A 22,453-nucleotide genomic window follows, 5' to 3' on the forward strand; every position below is an offset into this window, starting at 1 on the left:
GCTTCCTGTGCACTTAAGATGTGACTTTAAGGTTTTACTACTTACGTATAAAATACTACACAGTCTAGCTCCATCCTATCTTGCCGATTGTATTGTACCATATGTCCCGGCAAGAAATCTGCGTTCAAAGAACTCAGGCTTATTAGTGATTCCCAGAGCCCAAAAAAAGTCTGCGGGCTATAGAGCGCTTTCTATTCGGGCTCCAGTACTATGGAATGCCCTCCCGGTAACCGTTAGAGATGCTACCTCAGTAGAAGCATTTATGTCCCATCTTAAAACTCATTTGTATACTCTAGCCTTTAAATAGACCCCCTTTTTAGACCAGTTGATCTGCCGTTTCTTTTCTTTTCTCTTCTGCCCCCCTCTCGCTTGTGGAGGGGGGAGGACACAGGTCCGGTGGCCATGGATGAAGTGCTGGCTGTCCAGAGTCGGGACCCGGGGTGGACCACTCGCCTGTGCATCGGTTGGGGACATCTCTGCGCTGCTGACCCGTCTCTGCTCGGGATGGTCTCCTGCTGGCCCCACTATGGACTGGACTCTCACTATTGTGTTAGATCCACTATGGACTGGACTTTCACTATTATGTTAGATCCACTATGGACTGGACTTTCACAATATTATGTCAGACCCACTCGACATCCATTGCTTTCAGTCTTCCCTAGAGAGGGGGGGAAGGGGGGGTTTACCCACATATGCGGTCCTCTCCAAGGTTTCTCATAGTCATTCACATCGACATCCCACTGGGGTGAGTTTTCCTTGCCCTTATGAGGGCTCTGTACCGAGGATTGATTGATTGATTGATTGATTGATTGATTGATTAAACAAAGAAAATAATCTGAAGTTGTCTTTATTTTTAAATTATCGTGCCATGATTTTACCAGTCCAGCCCACTTGGGAGTAGATTTTTCTCCATGTGTCCCCCGATCTAAAATGAGTTTGACACCTCTGCAGTAGAGGAATATCACAGAAACACCGGTGCACAGAGCTGATAGAGGAGAGATGGAGAAGTTTCTGACAGGAATTAAAATTAAAAAGAAGGAGTTGGAAAGCAAGTGATAATTACTAGAATTAATAGAACTGTAGGAAATGAGGAAAGACATGTGTGGGCTTTATGCCAATAAACTCAGCGGACAGCATGAACACTACTGTGTAAAGTCTTTAAAAATGCACGTCCCAGTGAATCATTTGATGGGTTTTTTTTATGTTTTGGGTCATAAAAATAATTGAGAACAATAACATAAAGCGACATTAATTTTTTCCCTTCACAGCGCCATCTGTCGGATGTGGTGGGTTACTCACCTACTTGCCCTTAATGTAAAATGCCCGTTGAGTGTGGCATTTTTTTAAAGGTACAAAACCGTCGTAATACTTATGTAAAACTTTTAAATGTCTTTTAACGACTTTCAACTGTAATCACAAAGGAGAATGTTGTGCTCTGTGGGCATAGCGGTGCTGGCTGAGAGACTGCCGGGCGGGGGGGAGACTTTCCCAGGCAGGCGGAGCAGCAGCAGCAGCACCAGTGACCGCTAGCTTGATGTCAGCCACACAATAATAGTGGAAACATTTCACGGGGGAAAAGAGCGAAAGTGGACGGCAAATGAAGAGCGAGGATCGTTGTTGGTTAGGAAATTTCCTTCCTTTTCGTTCGGACCAGCAACATTTTTAAACATTATCGTGTTTTTTGTGGAACGGAGCAACCGCTGCAGGGAGGTTAGCTCGCTAGCTAGCCAGCCAGCCACCACCTCGCTCTCTTTTGCTTACGTCGGAGCCACAGCCGTGTGTCTTCCAACATGGGAAACGCTGCCACCGCCAAGAAGGGCAACGAGTTGGAGAGCGGTGAGTCTGACTTGCGTTGGTCCTCGAACGGCTTCAATGTTTGGTTTTTCTTCGTTTGTCATGTAGCCAACCTCGCATATGTTAGCTCGCTAGCTAGCCTGTGGCGACACCATAACTGTCCAAGCAACAGAGGGCTATCTTGTCGCCCATCACTTTTTGATATATACAAACGCAAACTTGTTGGTGCCTTTTTATTATATTACATTTAAAAAAACGGTTGATTCGTTGCGAGTACGTTGACGTTCTTTATTGAGCTAATGTATCGCTAGCCGCTGGAGGACCCCGTTGGATTTTGATGATAGGGGGTGTGAACAACCAGGTTTATGTTATGATCAAATAATGACAATAAAGTAGCATGCTAAATGTGTATATGTTGCTTACATAGAGGCTCGCATGCTAATTGTGTCCGTTAAAGGGAGTTGTGGTGGGGGGGATTAGCCATCAGAAGGCCCCTGTCATTACAACGCCCCTTGATGGTGGGAGCTCTTCAGGCCTGTTTATGTACAGTACCGTATGTCTTGTGTGTGTTGTCACTTCCTATCGGCACGCTACAAGACTCCAGACACTTCATCATCATCATCATCCGTCAATCTGGACGTGACTGATCAAATCTGCAACTGGAAGCCTCAAACCCATGAGTAATTGTCATAAATAGCCATTAAAACCCAACTTGCAGTGATTTGCGTCTGCCCCCCTACTCCAACCCCACCCCCTGGGGCTGCACTGCCACATTTTATTCTTGGCTGCATAAACAAAGCCTTCCAGCTGCACTGCACAGTGGTGACCAAATATGGTGAAGAAATGACAAATGCACACGTTCCGAAAAAGTGGAACCGGACTACTGTATTTTTGTGCCATATGTATGTCAGGACTTGATCTTGGGAGTTTGCTTTTCCAGGATGCAACGGAAAGTTGGCTCGTGCGAGACGGGAATGGAGGTACATGATTTTTATTTAATATATCAAAAAAGGAATAAATGAAAGCGCGCACAGTGGCGGAGAATAAACTATGAAAAAAACAAAAGACTATAGCAAAAAGTACAAATGAAAAGCACGCACAGTGGCGGAGAATAAACTATGAAAAAACAAAAAGAGTATAAACAAAAACTTACTTGGCTTGGACAAAAAAGGAGCAGCGTGAACATGGACATGAAACAATGGACGTAGCATAAATGTGGAGTGATATGGGATGCGAGGTCGTCAGAAAGAAAAACTGAAAAACACTGAACTTAAATACTATGGACATGATTAGTGAAAGCAGGTGCGTGACTCAAAACGTGAAACAGGTGCGTGACGTGACAGGTGAAAACTAATGGTTGCTATGGTGACCAGACAAGGGAGTGAAAAAGCCAGAAACTAAACAAAACATGACTAAGACAAAACATGATTACACAGACATGACAGAACTCCCCCCTTACGGACAGATCCCAGATGTCCAAGAAAAAACTTAAGAGTCATGGGAGGGCGGGAGGGGGACATGGCGGTGGATCGCCAGACCACGTGTCCCCGTATCCACCGGGGCAGAGTTAGGTGGCGGCGGCGAGTGGAACGTCGCTGCAGCAGGCGAGGCGGGCGCCCAGGGAATGGCCACATTCGTGGCCGACTGGGAGGTGGGCGCACTTGGCGTGGCGGGCGACCAGGTAGCGGCCATATCCGTAGCCGACGAGGAGGCAGGCGCGTCGTCAACTTGGCAGGCGTGGCAGCTCGGCGTGGCAAGTCAGGCGGCGAAGCTCGGCGTGACGCGTCCAGCGGCGAAGCTCGGCGTGGGTCTTGGTCTTGGTATGGCGAGTCTTGGTCTTGGCATGGCGAGTCTTGGTCTTGGCATGGCGAGTCTTGGTCTTGGCATGGCGAGTCTTGGTCTTGGCATGGCGAGTCTTGGTCTTGGCATGGCGAGTCTTGGTCTTGGCATGGCGAGTCTTGGTCTTGGCATGGCGAGTCTTGGTCTTGGCATGGCGAGTCTTGGTCTTGGCATGGCGAGTCTTGGTCTTGGCATGGCGAGTCTTGGTCTTGGCATGGCGTGTCTTGGTCTTGGCATGGCGTGTCTTGGTCTTGGCATGGCGTGTCTTGGTCTTGGCATGGCGTGTCTTGGTCTTGGCATGGCGGGTCTTGGTCTTGGTCTTGGCATGGCGGGTCTTGGTCTTGGCATGGCGGGTCTTGGTCTTGGTCTTGGCATGGCGGGTCTTGGTCTTGGTCTTGGCATGGCGGGTCTTGGTCTTGGTCTTGGTCTTGGCATGGCGGGTCTTGGCGTCGTGGAGCTGCGACTGGCGGCACTTGGCGTCGTGGAGCTGCGACTGGCGGCACTTGGCGTCGTGGAGCTGCGACTGGCGGCACTTGGCGTCGTGGAGCTGCGACTGGCGGCACTTGGCGTCGTGGAGCTGCGACTGGCGGCACTTGGCGTCGTGGAGCTGCGACTGGCGGCACTTGGCGTCGTGGAGCTGCGACTGGCGGCACTTGGCGTCGTGGAGCTGCGACTGGCGGCACTTGGCGTCGTGGAGCTGCGACTGGCGGCACTTGGCGTCGTGGAGCTGCGACTGGCGGCACTTGGCGTCGTGGAGCTGGTACCGGAGCTTGGCGTCGTGGAGCTGGTACCGGAGCTTGGCGTCGTGGAGCTGGTACCGGAGCTTGGCGAGGAACTTGGCATGGTGGAGCTGGTGCGGCAACAGGTGCTAGCCTTGGTGCAGGTGGAGGTGGCCTAGCTGGGGGTTGCGGCTTGGCAGGTCGGAAGACTGGTGGTGGCGGCCGTGAGGGAGGCTGTGGCTTGGCATGGTGATGCCGAGCCACCCCACCAACACAGCTCCCGACCCCAGCCCCCCCCTCAAGGGGCGGATACCAGACGCGCTCCCTGCGGTCTGGAGCTCTCTGTAGGGGTGGGCGGGGGAGGGCAGAAATGTCCCCTTTATTTTGGCCAAATTGTTTTGTTTTTTTATCCCCCACCTGGGGTTGTGTGGGCGGTAAAAAAGAAAAAAATTGTGACGGGGGCGGGACTTGAGTCTTGGGGGGTGGGGCATGAGTCTTGGGGGGCGGGGCATGAAATTGGGATGGCTGTGACTGACTAGACCTGATCTCTAAAAACATGTTTTGATAATGATTTATCAAAGTCATGCCATTAGTGTCTTTTGTTGGAGGCGGGTGTTCAAAAGAAAAAGAGTTGGAAAAAAAATCCTGGGCTGTGATGTCATCCGGGCGAAGCCGGGCTGGCTGCTGCTTGCTTCCGCCCGGAGGGGGAGGGGCTTGTGGGAGCGGCGTGTCCTGCTGGCTCGCGGAAGTTCTTCCTGAAGTCCTTCGTCGGGAGCGGCGCTTCCGGCACTGCGGCGCTGCGTCCTCCCATTCCTGGGACCAAATGGAGTTTCTGTACTCCACGGAGGAGTAGCGCCGAGTTTCCTCCTCCATCGCGCACAGGACCGCCCAAGAAGCCTCGTCCGCATTGTCCAACTCGGCCAACTTCCTTGCGGAAAAGCGGGTCTGCTGACGACCTACTGTCAGGACTTGATCTTGGGAGTTTGCTTTTCCAGGATGCAACGGAAAGTTGGCTCGTGCGAGACGGGAATGGAGGTACATGATTTTTATTTAATATATCAAAAAAGGAATAAATGAAAGCGCGCACAGTGGCGGAGAATAAACTATGAAAAAAACAAAAGACTATAGCAAAAAGTACAAATGAAAAGCACGCACAGTGGCGGAGAATAAACTATGAAAAAACAAAAAGAGTATAAACAAAAACTTACTTGGCTTGGACAAAAAAGGAGCAGCGTGAACATGGACATGAAACAATGGACGTAGCATAAATGTGGAGTGATATGGGATGCGAGGTCGTCAGAAAGAAAAACTGAAAAACACTGAACTTAAATACTATGGACATGATTAGTGAAAGCAGGTGCGTGACTCAAAACGTGAAACAGGTGCGTGACGTGACAGGTGAAAACTAATGGTTGCTATGGTGACCAGACAAGGGAGTGAAAAAGCCAGAAACTAAACAAAACATGACTAAGACAAAACATGATTACACAGACATGACAATGTAAGTGTGTCACTTGCGACTTCTTTTAAGCGTAGGGGTTAAGGGTCCATCTTGGTTCACTGAGCTTGTCATTGACTGGAGCGGCTTGTCGTCGGACCTTCGTCAGAGGATAAGGGGGTATTACAAGATTTGAACGCTTTGACGTAACTTGGTCCAGGCCAGTGTCAACGTTCTCGTGTGCTCCCATGTTGTCATCACCAAACATCATCTTCTCTCGCAATTCAATGTTTCATGTGCTTGTAAAACAAAGGGTTATGTATGTGTATTTGTAATGTTGCCTAGTTACACAAGATGAATAATATATTCACATTCTGAAATCTCTATGCATGAAAGACAAAAATAGTTACTGTTAAAGCAAAGTCAAAGTATTTCAGCAAAAAAGTTAAAATATTTCAAAATTATACCACAAAAAAAAAAAGGTTATATTTTTCTCATTTTGGAATGTTAGAAGAATAAAGTTTACTTTTAGGAGCTGTAAAATTTCCAAAAAACTCCAATATTAGTTAGCTTAGGGGGATCAAGATGCAACGCAAATTTCGGAATAATATTGTAATACTAAAAATTTAAAGATTGTTACTAGAGTGAAGTAATACTATTACTAGAATACAATCAAAATATTGCGATGAAAAAAGTTCATATATGCAGGATGAAAGTGTAACATTGGGGGAAAAAAGCCTGACAAAATATATATATTTATATAGTTATTTTTTAGGAGAATAAACACTTTTGAGGGGGAGAGAAATCATAATTTCATTGACAAAATGTTGTTGGTGGAAAGTAAAATTAGAGGCGTAATTTTACAAGACTGCGCTTTATAAACTTTTTTTTTTTAAAGTTGCTATTTTATAAAATAGCAAGGTCTAATTTTACAAGAAAAAATAATGATTTCGAGAGAAAGTTCACTATGGAGTCAGTATAGTTTAACACGGAAAAAGTAATCAGATGGGAAACTTGTATTATTCATCTAATCAATTCAACTTTGTTTGTTTAACATAAAACATTTCGATTTGGATTTACATTCGCAGGTAAAAAAACGCCCAGTATATTTCAACTTCTTAAAAAGCCTTCTTGATGTGACGTCTTGCCTCATGTGCCGACTGTTAAACCTGTTTAAGCTGACACGGTGGCCCAGGAGCAGATTTGGGACTGAGCGGAGCCGCTCTGATGAGGAAACCTGGTTACCTACATTGCTGAATACACACAAGATTACTTGTATTTACACTGTTAAGACGTCTGCCTACGTGGCTGAAACACTGACAGTCACAGCAGATTAGCACCCTGTTGTTAAAAAATAACGACACGTTCTGTCACATGTGGATGCCGTCAACAATCAATGAAATAATTGATTTCCATCAGTTCAAAGAATGTCTTCTGGCACGTCTTCTCCTTTGAATGTCTGCGAAGGGGTTTGACTTACGCTTAGTTAAGTACTGTTAATTTTTGACACGTACAACTCTATAGGTATAGCTTTAAAAAGTAAAGTAAAATAAATACTACCAGAATAGTATAGGCCGCAAAATAATCTCACTATTATTTACATACAATATTACACCTACAGTGATTTAAGTTTAATACAAATTAAACTGCAGTGAATTTTTTGTTGTTGCACTAATTGTGTAATTTCCTGTTTAGATCATGTCCGTGGTGCAACAACAAAGGATCAATGTGAGCCTTTATCTGTCTATAGAGATCTGTAAAGGGAAATTGCACTTTGCATTCTAATTTGTTGTAATCGGCTCGTTCTAGGTAGCTAGCAATGCAGCTAATGGAGCAATCCATTCTGCCTCTTAATCACTTTGAAAATGCATCCTAAAACCGCCAACAATAGTTCATTTACGTTTTGTAACCTGTGTAATAACCAAGCTGTAGCGACATTGTTATTGTACTGAGGAACTATTTTTGTAACATAGTAACACATTGCCTTGGGACGACATGCTACGGTATTAGCCGTAAGCTAGCTTCCGTGTCAACAGCTGAATGGCTTTTCAGTTTGTAATGCACAAGGACACCACTAATCTTCACTGACTGAAAAACATGAACAATCATATTACATGATCTGTAATGCATTAGCTCACATTTCATGTTTTGTTTGTACACAGCTTGCTCGACAGCGTATGGACTGTAGTTGTAATAACAAGCATAATCATGAGCAATATTAAAGTGACTCACTCGCTTTTATAACCAGTAGTTTATAAAGTTAAAGTACCAATGATTGTCACACACACACTAGGTGTGGTGAAATTATTCTCTGCATTTGACCATCACCCTTGATCACCCCTTGGGAGGTAAGGGGAGCAGTGGGCAGCCCCAATTCCAACCTTTGATGCTGAGTGCCAAGCAGGGAGGTGATGGGTCCCATTTTTATAGTCTTTGGTATGACTCGTATCCTCCGTATATTCAGGATAAAAAGATAAGGTAGTGAATCCTTATTTGTCCAAATATAGTCGTCTTCGTTGTCTGTTACCAAGTCTGCCGTGATAAGAACACACTTGTGTTTGTTTCCGGAAGTACGAACACACATCTGTTGCCTGAAGTCAGAAGTGCGCTGCTATGGAAATGGAAATAAATGCGCTGAGGAAATAAATTCCGGTATTGCTTAAAATGACCAAAATACGGTAAATATGTACATGTTGCATATTGTTATCATGAATATGTCTGTTATTACAATATTTATATACTTGCAGCGTGTATATAAAATGTTGATGGAGGGTTTTGAAGTTGTTTTAGAGGGCTTTGAAGGCTACAATGGTGACTCCCATTAGCCACATTTTGCAAGCGTATTTTTGTCAACTTTAAAATCTCACCCCAAAAAAAGACGTGTGTTCTTGTCTCTCATAATGATTGTGAACCATAGGCAAAATTCCCCCCAAAAAAGTGCAGTTCCCCTTTAACAATTTCAGAACAATAATAAATATTGAATGATACCATCAGATAGATGTTAAATATATTCATTTAATATGTTTAATATTGTAGATGATAACTAATATTGTTTAGGAAAGTCTCTGTAACTGTGTCAATCAAAACTGAGCATTTGTATCTTCATAAAGCCCACAATTTTGCATTGGATTTTGTAGGTGTACCTAATGGTTTTGAGGGTGAGTGTATATCTGCACAATTTCGCACATTAAAAGTTAAACAAGGTCAACTATCATTAATGCTATTTTAATACAGGCGCTAATATAAAAAGGTATAGCAGCTTTTAAATGTGTTTTCCTTATCATTTCCTTTCAATCTGACTTAATATACATCAGTGATCTTTTAAAAGCTTCCCCCAAATCCTTTCCTGCAGTCACCACATATTATGCTTTATTGTTGTTTTGTCTACATGAACTCTTGTCAATTTTTTCCTCCTTTTCTCTCTTCGTCTTCTCTCTTTTTCCATCCGTATCATCCAATCCATGTGGGTGGTTGTTCCTGCAAAAAAACGTGGTGATCAATAGAGACGTTTGGTACGCACATTCCTCTCAACAGCAAAAAGAAAAAGATGAGCCGGCAACATTTGGCGCCTGGTCTCATTGTGCGAAAGCTGCTCGATGTGCTTGCTGTTATGTGTGCTTTGATAATAAGTGTGTGCTTCTTTTGTTTTTTGTTATCTATGTTCTCTCAATCTGGATATCTGCTGTGTTTGCCATACATCGGTTTGTCTTTACTTACAATACACTTCTGTGTTTATTAGCCTTCCCCTTTAAAGTGATGCACAAAACGCTCAGAGAAACTACTCCTTCGTAACATCCGAGTGTTGTGTTGGTCCTCTCCTCATTGACTAAGGCTACTAAATAACAGAAATTAAGAATATATAGTCTCTTGGCATGCATCACTAGTCTTGCCTGGCCTGGATGTTCCCTTGTGTTTGTGTTTTCTTTATATACTATATCTCATGTAATTAATATCCAGATGAGAGTCTTCTCAATCGACCTTCCCTTCCCTTTCCTCCTCTGATGCCCTACATTTACAAATTAAAAACCTGGATATGTTTTCATGGGAGGTAATGAATGTTAACTAGTATGTTGTTTTCTTCTCTCTTCAGTGAAAGAGTTCTTAGCCAAAGCCAAAGAAGATTTCTTGCGGAAATGGGAATGTCCGCCACAGGTTAGAATGTTGTTTTAAGTTAATGAACAAAACAAATATTTCCGGGCTCGTTAACATGCTGTTCTTCCCCACAGAGCACGACGTGCCTCGATGACTTTGACAGATTAAAGACTCTGGGGACCGGCTCGTTTGGGAGAGTTATGCTGGTGAAACACAAAGGAACAGAGCAGTACTTTGCAATGAAAATACTGGACAAACAGAAGGTCTGTTTCTCTTTACTTAAGAGGAGTTCATAATGATAATAATAATGCTAAAAAAAATGATGAGATCCAAAACAATAGTTGAATCAAAAACTTATAAGACTTTCCAAAATGAAAGCATTTATTTTACTGTGTACATATTTTGACCTTTGAATACACTTTGCTGCTTTCCAGGTACACATTTTGTTGGGTAGGTGGGATGGGTTGCATAGTTGGCCATGACCAGTGTTGGGTTAGTTACTGAAAACCAGTAACTAGTTACAGTTACTAGTTACTTCATTTCAAAAGTAACTCAGTTACTAACTCAGTTACTTACACCAAAAAGTAATGCGTTACTGTGAAAAGTAACTATTTAGTTACTTCTTCTACTTTTTGTTTTTAAAGCTCCCATTAATGCCCTTTTAGCCTTCATTTCAGTACTGTTATTGCACTGGAGAATAATACAATCTGTTGATCAACTTGACATGCATTTGCATCACTGAACTCTGCTAAGCAATGTGGTCTACATACAACACACAAAGACAAAGATATGTTTCAAAGGGCCAATTTATTTCAGGCCATAACAAATTGACAAAACTATTTTAAATAGCTGCAACATAACATACATAAGTAACAAACAGCATAATAGCACTAACACTAACACTAACCACGTTAAACCCAGATTCCGAACTAACAAAGGTCTTAACTCATTCTCTTTCTATGCCACTTCAATATGGAATGCACTCCCAACAGGTGTAAAATAAAGGGCATCTCTATCCTCCTTCAAAACCGCACTAAAAGAACATCTCCAGGCAACTACAACCCTAAACTAACACCCTCCTTTCCACATAATACCTCTTCGGATTGTAAATAATCAAATGTAGACATTTTTTCTTATACTTTCTGATCTCTCTCTCTGTGTCCACTACTTGCTATACATATACTACCAAGTCAGTCCTACACTGTTTCACTGTCCATTTCTCTGATGATGCAATTGTTGATGCTGATTGTTGATGACAGAAGTGTTGATACCAACCAAACCTAACCCCCCGACCCTCTCCATATCCCACACCCCGGATTGTAAATAATTCAATGTATATACCCTGATGATTATCTTGTGTGATGACTGTATTATGATGTTAGTATATATTTGATAGTATATATCTGTATCATGAATCAGTGGACCCCGACTTAAAAAAGTTGAAAAACTTATTGGGGTGTTACCATTTAGTGGTCAATTGTACGGAATATGTACTGTACTGTGCAATCTACTAATAAAAGTCTCAATCAATCAATCAATCAACAACATAGCTGTAAACCTGGCTTCACCTAAGGAAGGCACACGTGACATACACAGAGCCTAACCAGGCAGATTTGAATTGTTGTTTTGGGCAGTAGACGGGATCTTTGATCCAAGACACAACTTACATTTAACTAAAATTGTATTTTCTTTGTGCTCGACAAAAGAAAAGAAGTGAGAATATCTCATACTTGCCAACCCTCCCGAATTTCAGTGCCTCTCCCTGGGACAACCATTCTCCAAATTTCTCTCGATTTCCAGCCGGACTTAAGGCCCCTCCAGGTCCGTGCGGACCTGAGTGAGGACAGCCTGTCGTCACGTCCGCTTGGCCAACCAAAAAGTAACCACAGAACACTATACCGTATAGTCGTATAGTGTTCTGTGGTTACTTTTTGGTTGGCCAACGGTTTACGTTGTTTTGCTAATCGTTCACAATCATTATGAAAGACATGGCAATGAATGCGATCAAAAGTCAACGTACAATGGAGCCTGTGGGAGCTGCGCAATTCCGCTTACAAAGCCCTTAAAAAAACATCCAAGCACCTCCATTAGGGTTTTATACACATGATGTAAGTACATATGTAAACTAACAAGCAAATTCATGACATTTAATATATACATATTTTGCTCTTTTTAAGCATATGCAGCGCATTATTTTCAACGGTTGCTTTTTTTTCATATCTGATTATTACTCACTGCAGACTTTGAGAGCCAACAAACATAATAAAACATCAATTACTGTACAAGGTCTGCTGTCATTAGGATTTCGACTGCTGGGATGTTCATATATTACCATTTCCGGGAAGAATGTCTCATAATCCTCAGGAAGAAACAGGGCACTAAGCGTCTTTTTGTGTCTTTCTGGCCATTTTCGGGTCCTAAATGGCTGTCAAAGTGTACAAACATGTCGGAATACCTATTCAGACTTCTTCTGTCCAGGTGAGATGCATGATTTATTATGAGAATAAACTTACAGGAAACGAGGAAACCACAGACCACTCGATGATGTAAACATAGGGACAGACGGTATTGATCACAGCGCCACTATAAATAGTTTGTCTGCATTAGCACTTATAATAACCATATCACTAATACTTGGTCAATATTCAAGTCACGAAATGTAAATGGAGTATTGTTGATGTTTTTTAATGGTTATTTACTGTTTTTTATGGGTGAAATAGTGGCGGTGTGTCAACAGACTTTTATTTACGTTTATTTAATATTCAGAATGCGTTTAAAAAAATCCATCCGTCATGTCCTTCATAATGATTGTAAACGATAAGCAAAATTCCCAGTGCAGTGCAATTTTTTGGGGAATTGTGCCTATTGTTCACAATCCCTATCTAAGACAGGAACACGTACGTCCTTTTTTTTAATGCTTTCTAATTTGGAAAAAATGGCAAGTATGGTATGGCTTGCAATGCAGCTAATGGGAGTCATACTGTATATTGCACATATAAAGCCCTCTAAAAACATCCAAAAGCCGCCAACAATACTCCATTTACATGTTGTGACCTGAATATTAACCAAGTATTAGCAATATTGTTATTATAAGCGCGACAGTCAAGGAACTACTTTTAGCGGGGCCGTGATCACAGAGGTAACTAATTTATGCAGTATTGACATACTGAGCCAGCGAGCTGCAGCATCGCCTCTGAGTTGGTAAAAGTTAATTCTAGATTATAAATCATGCCTCTCACTTGTATAGTAGAAGGTTGTGGTCATAAACCGAAAAGTTGGTCAACTATGACATTTACCGGTAACTTATACCTGCAGATTTCGAGAAAGACACAAAAAGACACTTGTTTATGCCCACTTTTTTTTAACCTTTAAACTTTAAGATATAAACATCCCGTCAGTCAGCATCCTAGTGAGAGCAGACATTGTACAATAAGTGATAGTTTTATTATGTTTGTCATTTGCATTTCTTATTTAGCAATACCGCTATTTGCTGGATCTACTTATTACTTGGCTTCTAAAACTTGTTGATCATCCTTTGTCTATTCAGTTTCAAAAATATAAGGTTGTGGTTCATCATTTGGTGGTTCTCATGAAGTATGCCATGATTAGTGGTAGTTGTTGTTGTAGGAAATAGCGACTGTTGTGATGCCCTTGTAAAATTTTTGTGGCATCTCATGCTTAAAATACATAAATATTACATGTTAATATAAATGTACTTGTTACTACATTACACACACACACACACATATATATATATATATATATATATATATATATATATATATATATATATATATATATATATATAAAACATTGATGGGTTTTTCGAAATTTAGAGACTGCTTTTACTAGGCGGAATAGAGCAAAATTATTCCCATGACCTCAATTGTTAGCTGACTTTTGCTAGCGTTTAGTTACAAATTAGAATGCTTAAAAAAAAAGAAAAGCATGTGCTTGCTTGTCTCCCTAAAAGGATTGTGAATGACGAAACAAAATAAAAAAGTGCAGTTCCCCTTTAACATATTTGACAGTATCCAACAAAACCGAACTTTGGGAAGGCATGAGCTCTTGAATCTCATTGAACTATACAGGTTTACCTAATGTTGTGACCGGACTAATTGCTCTTTGTCTGTCAGGTGGTGAAACTTAAACAAATAGAACACACGTTAAACGAGAAGAGGATATTACAAGCTGTCAGCTTTCCCTTCCTTGTCAAACTTGAGTACTCATTTAAGGTAAGACACACATCATTAATTGACAGCCAGTTTCCACTTAAATATAGAAGATATGAGTACCAGTAATTGTTTTCTATATTATTTTTAGGACAACTCCAATTTATACATGGTGATGGAGTATGTTCCAGGAGGAGAGATGTTCTCACATCTAAGACGCATTGGAAGGTTCAGGTGAGGCCTTGAAGAGTAGGAGTAAGAAACCAATCAATTTTTTTTTGTTTTGTTTTGACCTGTGGTTTGTGCAGACATTGATTTTTCTCTTCACTTCCCCTCCAGCGAACCGCACGCACGCTTTTACGCTGCCCAGATAGTGCTGACATTCGAGTACCTCCATTCACTAGATCTCATCTACAGAGATCTGAAACCCGAGAACCTTCTCATCGACCACCATGGCTACATTCAGGTGACGCCAGGCCCCACCTGGTTGGCAGATGCATATGGCAGCAACATGTGTTGTTCTCACACGCTTCATTCACACTTTTCAAGGTGACGGACTTTGGGTTTGCCAAGCGGGTAAAAGGCAGAACTTGGACGTTGTGTGGCACACCGGAGTACCTGGCCCCAGAAATTATTCTCAGCAAAGTACAGTATTTTAGCACAATTTGAATTGATGCCAAATGAGTGCTCTTGTCATGTGCCTACAGATTGTATTTGCTGTAATCTATGACAATCACTTAGATTGTATTTCTATCCATTATGCATATTAATGCCCAGAAATGCACTTTACAGACTACGTCTCATATTTATGTACAGTGAAAACTGAGGTTAAACACATTACTGCAATGGGAAAAAAATAAATAGAAATACTCCTTTTCGGGGTCAAACTGTTGCCGTCATAAAATCGTTTTTAATATGCAGGCAATGTTTTAAGTAACATGTTAGCATTCATTACCAGGAGTGAATCTATGGGCACCTAACAATTCAATCCAGTTCCGATTCCTGAAGTGACAATTCAATCCAGAATTGGTTCTCAAACCGATTCTCAATTCAAATTGATTCTTGCAATATATTATTTGGTATAATAATTATAATTAAACTTTTTCAAAACAGGTTGAATGTTAGAAAAGCTCCTTCAGCTTGCATGGAAATTGCCTTAAATGTATTTTTAAAAATTGATTCTCATTAAAAAGAAAATGTTTTTGCTGAAACGATTTTTCAAAAGTATGAATCGATTTAGAATCGGGATAAATAAGAATTGCAATTTGAATGTGGATGGATTTAAAAAAAAATTTGGTGCACCCCAATTCATAACTATTAGAAAAGTGTAAATACAACCTAACACCTAAATAATGATGGAGGATCTGTGACATCACAGATATGTCTCATGCAACTTGATAATATAACATTGCTAACTCTCACACAAGTGGAAAAGGTAGTTAACCACTGTAAAAACGAAGCAATCAGCATTGTCATTTGCATATGAGTGTATGTTCTCTATTCAACACCCATTCTTAAGGTAGCACCTTATTTGGAATTCTAATGTGCCATAAAAAGCTAAATAAGCATAATTCCCTGACTAAGTCCTTTGGTGCTCACTGCATTGTGTGATGCTTTGCACATAAAAATGAGGAATTGTTCTCACGTTTAATGTTGTGATGACTTCTTAAGGGCTACAACAAAGCTGTAGACTGGTGGGCTCTCGGGGTCCTCATCTATGAAATGGCAGCTGGTTACCCTCCGTTCTTTGCTGACCAGCCGATTCAGATCTACGAGAAGATCGTATCCGGCAAGGTACGAGCCTGCGGCATTTTTTTATTGCACACACTACAGCCTATGACAACTTTTTTTCTTCCCAGGTGCGCTTCCCCTCCCACTTCAGCTCGGACCTAAAGGACCTTCTGAGGAATCTGCTGCAGGTAGACCTGACCAAACGCTTTGGCAACCTGAAGAACGGCGTCAATGACATCAAAGGACACAAATGGTTCGCCACAACAGACTGGATCGCAATCTACGAGAGGAAGGCAAGACAGTTGGTGCCTTAAACGCCACTTTATTTCCTTAAATAGTGGCCCCCACTCAATTAAGTGCAGATATGTTTGAATGTGCATGAATTATTTGAATCTAATACAAAGGTCCTGGGTTCGATCCTGGGCTTAATCCTAACCGCACCTCAAAGACATGCACCTGGCTGATTGACAACATTAAATTTGCCCTAGTGTGTGAATGTGACTGTGAATGTTGTCTATTTGTTTTGGCCCTGCAATGAGGTGGCGACTTGTCCAGGGTGTACCCCGCCTTCTGCCCGTGTGCAGCTGGGATACGCTCCAGCACCCTGGTGTGTGTGTGTGTGTGTGTGTGTGTGTGTGTGTGTGTGTGTGTGTGTGTGTGTGTGTGTGTGTGTGTGTGTGTGTGTGTGTGTGTGTGTGTGTGGTATCATCACAAGGGCTCAGGAACACTTCAGAAAACCACTGTCAGTAACTACAGTTTGTTGCTACATCTATAAGTGCAAGTTAAAACTCTACTATCCGTCAGGCGGTACTGCATCAAAAAGCGACATCAGTGTGTAAAGGATATCATCACCACATGGGCTCAGGAACATTTCAGAAAACCACTGTCAGTAACTACAGTTCGTCGCTACATCTGTAAGTGCAAGTTAAAACTCTACTATGCAAAGCCAAAGCCATTTATCAACAACACCCAGAAACGCCACCAGCTTCGCTGGGCCCGAGCTCATGTAAGATGGACTGATGCAAAGTGGAAAAGTGTTCTGTGGTCTGATGAGTCCACATTTCAAATTGTTTTTGGAAACTGAGGATGTTGTGTCCTCCAGAACAAAAGGGAAAAGAAAAAGTACCAATGATTGTCACACACACACTAGGTGTGATGAGATTATCCTCTGCATTTGACCCATCACCCTCACCCCCTGGGAGGTGAGGGGAGCGGGTGGCCGCGCCCTGGAATCATTTTTGGTGATTTAACCCCCAATTCCAACCCTTAATGCTGAGTGCCAAGCAGGGAGGTAATGGATCCCATTTTTATAGTCTTTGGTAGAACCATCCGATATAAGCGCAAAAGTTCAAAAGCCATAATCTGTGATGGTATGGGGGTGTATTAGTGCCCAAGGCATGGGTAACTTACACATCTGTGAAGGCGCCATTAATGCTGAAAGGTACATACAGGTTTTGGAGCAACATATGTTGCCATCCAAGCAACGTTATCATTGACGTTCCTGCTTATTTCAGCAAGACAATGCCAAGCCATGTGTTACAACAGCATGGCTTCATAGTAAAAGAGTGCGGGTACTAGGCTGGCCTGCCTGTAGTTCAGACCTGTCTCCCATTTAAAAATGTGTGGCACAATATGAAGCCTAAAATACCACAACGGAGACCCCGGACTGTTGAACAACTTAAGCTGTACGTCAAGCAAGAATGGGAAAGAATTCCACCTGAAAAGCTTTAAAAATTGGTCTCCTCAGTTCTCAAACGTTTACTGAGTGTTGTTAAAAGGAAATGCCATGTAACACAGTGGTAAAAATGCTCCTGTGCCAACTTTTTTGCATAGTGTTGCTGCCATTAAATTGTAAGTTAATGATTATTTGCAAAAAAAAAGGTTTCTTTATTCAAACATTAAATATTTTGTCTTTGCAGTCTATTCAATTGAATATAGGTTGAAACGGATTTGCAAATCATTGTATTCTGTTTTTATTTACAAATTACACAACGTGCCAACTTCACTGGTTTATATATATATATATATATATATATATATATATATATATATATAAATTAAATATATGTATATAAAGTATGTATATGTATGTATATATATAAATTTTATGTGTGTGTGTGTATATATATATATATATATATAAATTAAATATATGTATATAAAGTATGTATATATATATATAAATTATATGTATGTGTGTGTGTGTGTATATATATATATATATATATATATATATATATATTATATGTATGTGTGTGTATATATATATATATATATATATATATGTATGTGTGGGAAAAAAATCACAAGACTATTTCATCTCTACAGGCCTGTTTCATGAGGGGGGGGTTCCCTCAATCATCAGGAGATTTTAATGGGAGCATTCACATACCATGGATTATATAGGGCACAGAGTGGGTGGGTACAGGCTGGTGTAGGGGCGTGGTGATTGGCTCATGTGTTACCTAGGAGGTGTTTCCGTCTGTGGCGGCATGCTGTTACAATTTCGCTGCGCTTGTTGAGGGATGACAGGTCTGGACGGTAAATAATAAACAGTTTTTCTTTCAAGCATAGGTTGCATCTTTTATTACCACTATTGTAAGGTATGCTGGATGCAAGAATTTGCCATGTTATTGAATATTCAACATTATTGTCTTTGAGGTCCCAAATGTGTTTGCTGAGTTCTGTGGTATTCCGCAGGTTTTGGTTCCTGAAAGAAGCCTTGTGATTGTTCCATCTGGTTTTGAACTCTCCTTCAGTTAATCCTACATATGTGTCGGATGTGTTAATGTCCTTGCGTGTTACCTTAGATTGGTAGACAACTGATGTTTGTAAGCACCCCCCGTTGAGAGGGCAATCAGGTTTCTTTCGACAGTTATATATATATATATAGTATATATATATATATATATATTAGGAATGTCACTGTATGAAAATTGCTTATCATGTTTGTTGTGACCAAAATTATCTCGGTTATGACGTGACGGTGACGTTTTGTGGAATTTACAAAACTGAAACAAGTTAATAATACTAACACAGACACTTTTACACGTGTTAGCATAGCATAGCCGCAGAGTTCAAAGCCTGGGAAAAAATGTTACTGCTTATAGTCCGGAAAATACGGTAGGTAAATAATAATAATTTGGATATTTTTCCATGGATTCAACATTCTAATCGTGATGCATCGGAGAATTTATCTTTTTTCCCCACCTCTAGCCATTGATGACAGTTTTTTGACCCGGCAGTCATCGGGACACCCTTGTGGTTATGAGCTTTGTAAAGCCTCTGTGGTTAAATAGTCGTTAATTGGAGCATTTGAGGTATTAATCTGCTTTATTACTGTAAAGGGTTTGAGAAACATCAAGAGCTTTGCTTTACAAACTGCATTAATGTCATGTGTGTTTGTGCCTCCACATTCTTTTCCCTGGGTGCACTTTATTTGCCAAATACTAAGCTCAGCGACCTGGACTGACAGGAAAAATATCACACCGAAAGCTTTCCACACGGGTGCGAGATGTTAAATCACACTCACTGGTTAAATGCCAAGCTATGTTGATGTATGTTTATTAATTATTACCGACAGTTACTCGTGATGTTTACAGTCACTGTCTTCAACATTTAATCAGATTCTTAATTTGGAGAGGCTTACTTGAACTTTGTTTGCCCCGGCAGGTGGAGGCCCCGTTCATACCAAAGTGCAGAGGCCCTGGCGACACCAGCAACTTTGACGACTACGACGAAGAGGACATTCGCGTTTCCGTAACGGAAAAATGCGTAAAGGAGTTTGCGGAGTTTTAAGACAGACAGTTATGTCATGGGATATTATAAGGGGATCTTTGCACTCTTCTATAGACTTGGAATGGAGCAGAGACCATGTTTTCCCCCTCCTACCTTCTACTCCTTTACTTTTCCCAGGTCTATGACACAATCCCTCACACAGCTCAATGAGGTTGCCATGATCCTTGGGTGCCGATAACCTCTCACTGTCACCTACACCTGCATATTAATGCAGACCACCACTTTGTTTTTGTTTTTTTACCTACCCACTTTTTAATTTGTACTTTTGAAGGTCTTGGATGTTGTCCTGCTCTTTTTAAATCATGAAGGACAAAGTAAGACAAGTGCAACAAGGCAGCTTGTTTGCAATGGTTCGACTTCCATGTTACATGGGCTCCTCTTGCGTTCATGGCCGGTAGCTTCTCGTCTCGTGTGTGCATATCTGTCCGTTTTGTAAGACGTTTGAACACTCTTGAGTGTTTTTAGAGCATGACTGAATAGCAAAACTGGGTGACATAAGAAGACGAAGGAGAGGTTCCTTCTTCCTTTCTTTGCTTTTGCCTTAGAGCCCAGCGAAAGTGTTGATCCTCCTCGTTATTTCGACCCAGGCGTACAGCAAGCCATCGCTGAAAATAACCAATCTTGTTACATTATTAGTAAAATGTAAAATTACTTTTTTGATCCTTTTGGGGTCTGTTAGTTACATGTGTCACTTTTTTTTTTGTCACTGTGTCTGCGATATTAGTCATATTTTCCCCCTAGATTTCAGGTCTGTTCATAAAGACCTGTTGTTACAATACAATGTGACTTCTGTAAAGTTAAAATGAAGTGAAAAGAAAATCGTTTTGAGAGTAAAAGTGAGAAAAGTCAATGCTTTGACTCTCAACACGGTTCGTGAAACCACAAAAAAAAAGTCACTACAGAATCTATCAATTATTGATTTTGAGAATTCATTAAACAACATAAAACTCTAGGGTTTTTTTCTTGCCGCCAGGGAATGATTGTGTTTGTTTTACTTGTTTCTTTTGAGGAATGTAGATTGCAACTTATATGTGTGCATATTTGATGGCTTGATTATCAAGGTACAATTTTTCTCACAAATACACTGGCTAAAGTAAAGAACTGCTCCCTTGTATCACCATGTAACCCTGTTATTGTTCAGCTCATTACATAATACGTATATGCATTGTTTCATATATGTTTTATTTATACACGTTATAGAGATGCTAATAAATTTTATTTTTAAAAGTGTTTTGTGAAGTTAATTTTTGCAATTGATTTATACTGTATTGATAGTAAATTGACAAAAGAAAGCAAAATAACTATGTAACAATAAATATGTTAATTACTGGCATTTATATGACAGACGCAGAATCGTGTGACTGTATTGCTGAATTACTTCGAAGGTGTATTATATTTTCTTATATAGAACATTTACAACAAATATGGCATCAATTTCAAGAAAAAATATTACTGAACAGGTATTATACACAAGAATAAAGCTAATATATATATCTATATATATATACATGTGTATACATGTATGTACAGTATGTATATATATATTTATATATATACATGTATATATACATGTGTATGTATGTAGATATATATACACATGTATATATGTGTATATATATATATATATATATATATATATATATATATATATATATATATATATATATATGTATGTGTGGGAAAAAAATCACAAGACTATTTCATCTCTACAGGCCTGTTTCATGAGGGGGGGTTCCCTCAATCATCAGGAGGTTTTAATGGGAGCATTCACATACCATGGTTTATATAGGGCACAGAGTGGGTGGGTACAGGCTGGCGTAGGGGCGTGGTGATTGGCTCATGTGTTACCTAGGAGGTGTTTCCGTCTGTGGCGGCATGCTGTTACAATTTCGCTGCGCTTGTTGAGGGATGACAGGTCTGGACGGTAAATAATAAACAGTTTCTCTTTCAAGCATAGGTTGCATCTTTTATTACCACTATTGTAAGGTGTGCTGGATGCAAGAATTTGCCATGTTATTGAATATTCAACATTATTGTCTTTGAGGTCCCAAATGTGTTTGCTGAGTTCTGTGGTATTCCGCAGGTTTTGGTTCCTGAATGAAGCCTTGTGATTGTTCCATCTGGTTTTGAATTCTCCCTCGGTTAATCCTACATATGTGTCGGATGTGTTAATGTCCTTGCGTATTACCTTAGATTGGTAGACAACTGATGTTTGTAAGCACCCCCCGTTGAGAGGGCAATCAGGTTTCTTTCGACAGTTAGAGCCTTTGTTGGTTTTGGAGTCGCTCTGTCCGGGGGCCGACGGCTCATTTGCAATTGTTTTGTTGTGGTTTGAGATGATTTGTCGTATATTGTTCATACAGCTGTAGCTCAATTTAATGTTGTTCTTGTTGAATACTTTTCTTAGGGTGTTGTCTTTGGGAAAGTGTTTGTCAATCAGATTGAGGAATTTGTGTCCAATGTTAGTTGAGACGTTTTTGCTGTATGGGGGGTTGTACCAGATGATGTCGTTTCGTTTTCTGTTCTTTTTTGGCTGGTTTCCTGGCGTGGGTTCATAGGTGAGGATGAAATTGTATCCGCTTTCATCAAGGGCTTTTTGGTACGGGGGGTTGCTTGGTCAAATTCAGCTTTGCTAGATGACAGCATCGATAGCCTTTTATTAATTCCGGTAGGTATTCTTTTCGTGGTGGTGGGTGGGTGGTTGCTGTCATGGTGCACGTATTGGAGTGTTGTGTTGGGTTTCGTGAATGGTTGGTAGCTGTTATTTCTCAGGTTGAAAGTGACGTCAAGGAAGTTGACGGTTTGCTTGTTGGCTTCAATCGTGATCCGTAGGCCGTTCTCTTTGAAAATTTGGCATATGCGCTTCTTGG

At 40.9% G+C, this 22,453-nt stretch overlaps 1 protein-coding gene across 2 annotated transcripts; it reads left to right on the top strand.

The window, feature by feature from the left end:
- Nucleotides 1-1,302: 1,302 nt before the first annotated feature.
- prkacbb (protein kinase, cAMP-dependent, catalytic, beta b) lies at nucleotides 1,303-20,813 on the top strand. Of its 2 annotated transcripts, none has more exons than XM_061979313.2 (10): nucleotides 1,303-1,836; nucleotides 9,887-9,942; nucleotides 10,017-10,145; nucleotides 14,019-14,117; nucleotides 14,206-14,288; nucleotides 14,394-14,520; nucleotides 14,604-14,699; nucleotides 15,726-15,848; nucleotides 15,914-16,078; nucleotides 19,458-20,813. In XM_061979313.2, the coding sequence occupies exons 1-10, from the start codon at nucleotides 1,791-1,793 to the stop codon at nucleotides 19,581-19,583; spliced, it is 1,050 nt and encodes a 349-aa protein (XP_061835297.1). In that variant the 5' UTR covers nucleotides 1,303-1,790; the 3' UTR covers nucleotides 19,584-20,813. The 2 variants fall into 2 exon arrangements, with proteins under 2 accessions (XP_061835297.1, XP_061835296.1); XM_061979312.2 differs by having other exon boundaries at nucleotides 1,305-1,836; nucleotides 9,881-9,942.
- Nucleotides 20,814-22,453: the final 1,640 nt, after the last annotated feature.

The sequence above is a fragment of the Nerophis lumbriciformis genome, linkage group LG19, assembly GCF_033978685.3.
Source record: "Nerophis lumbriciformis linkage group LG19, RoL_Nlum_v2.1, whole genome shotgun sequence".
NCBI classification, from domain to species: domain Eukaryota; kingdom Metazoa; phylum Chordata; class Actinopteri; order Syngnathiformes; family Syngnathidae; genus Nerophis; species Nerophis lumbriciformis.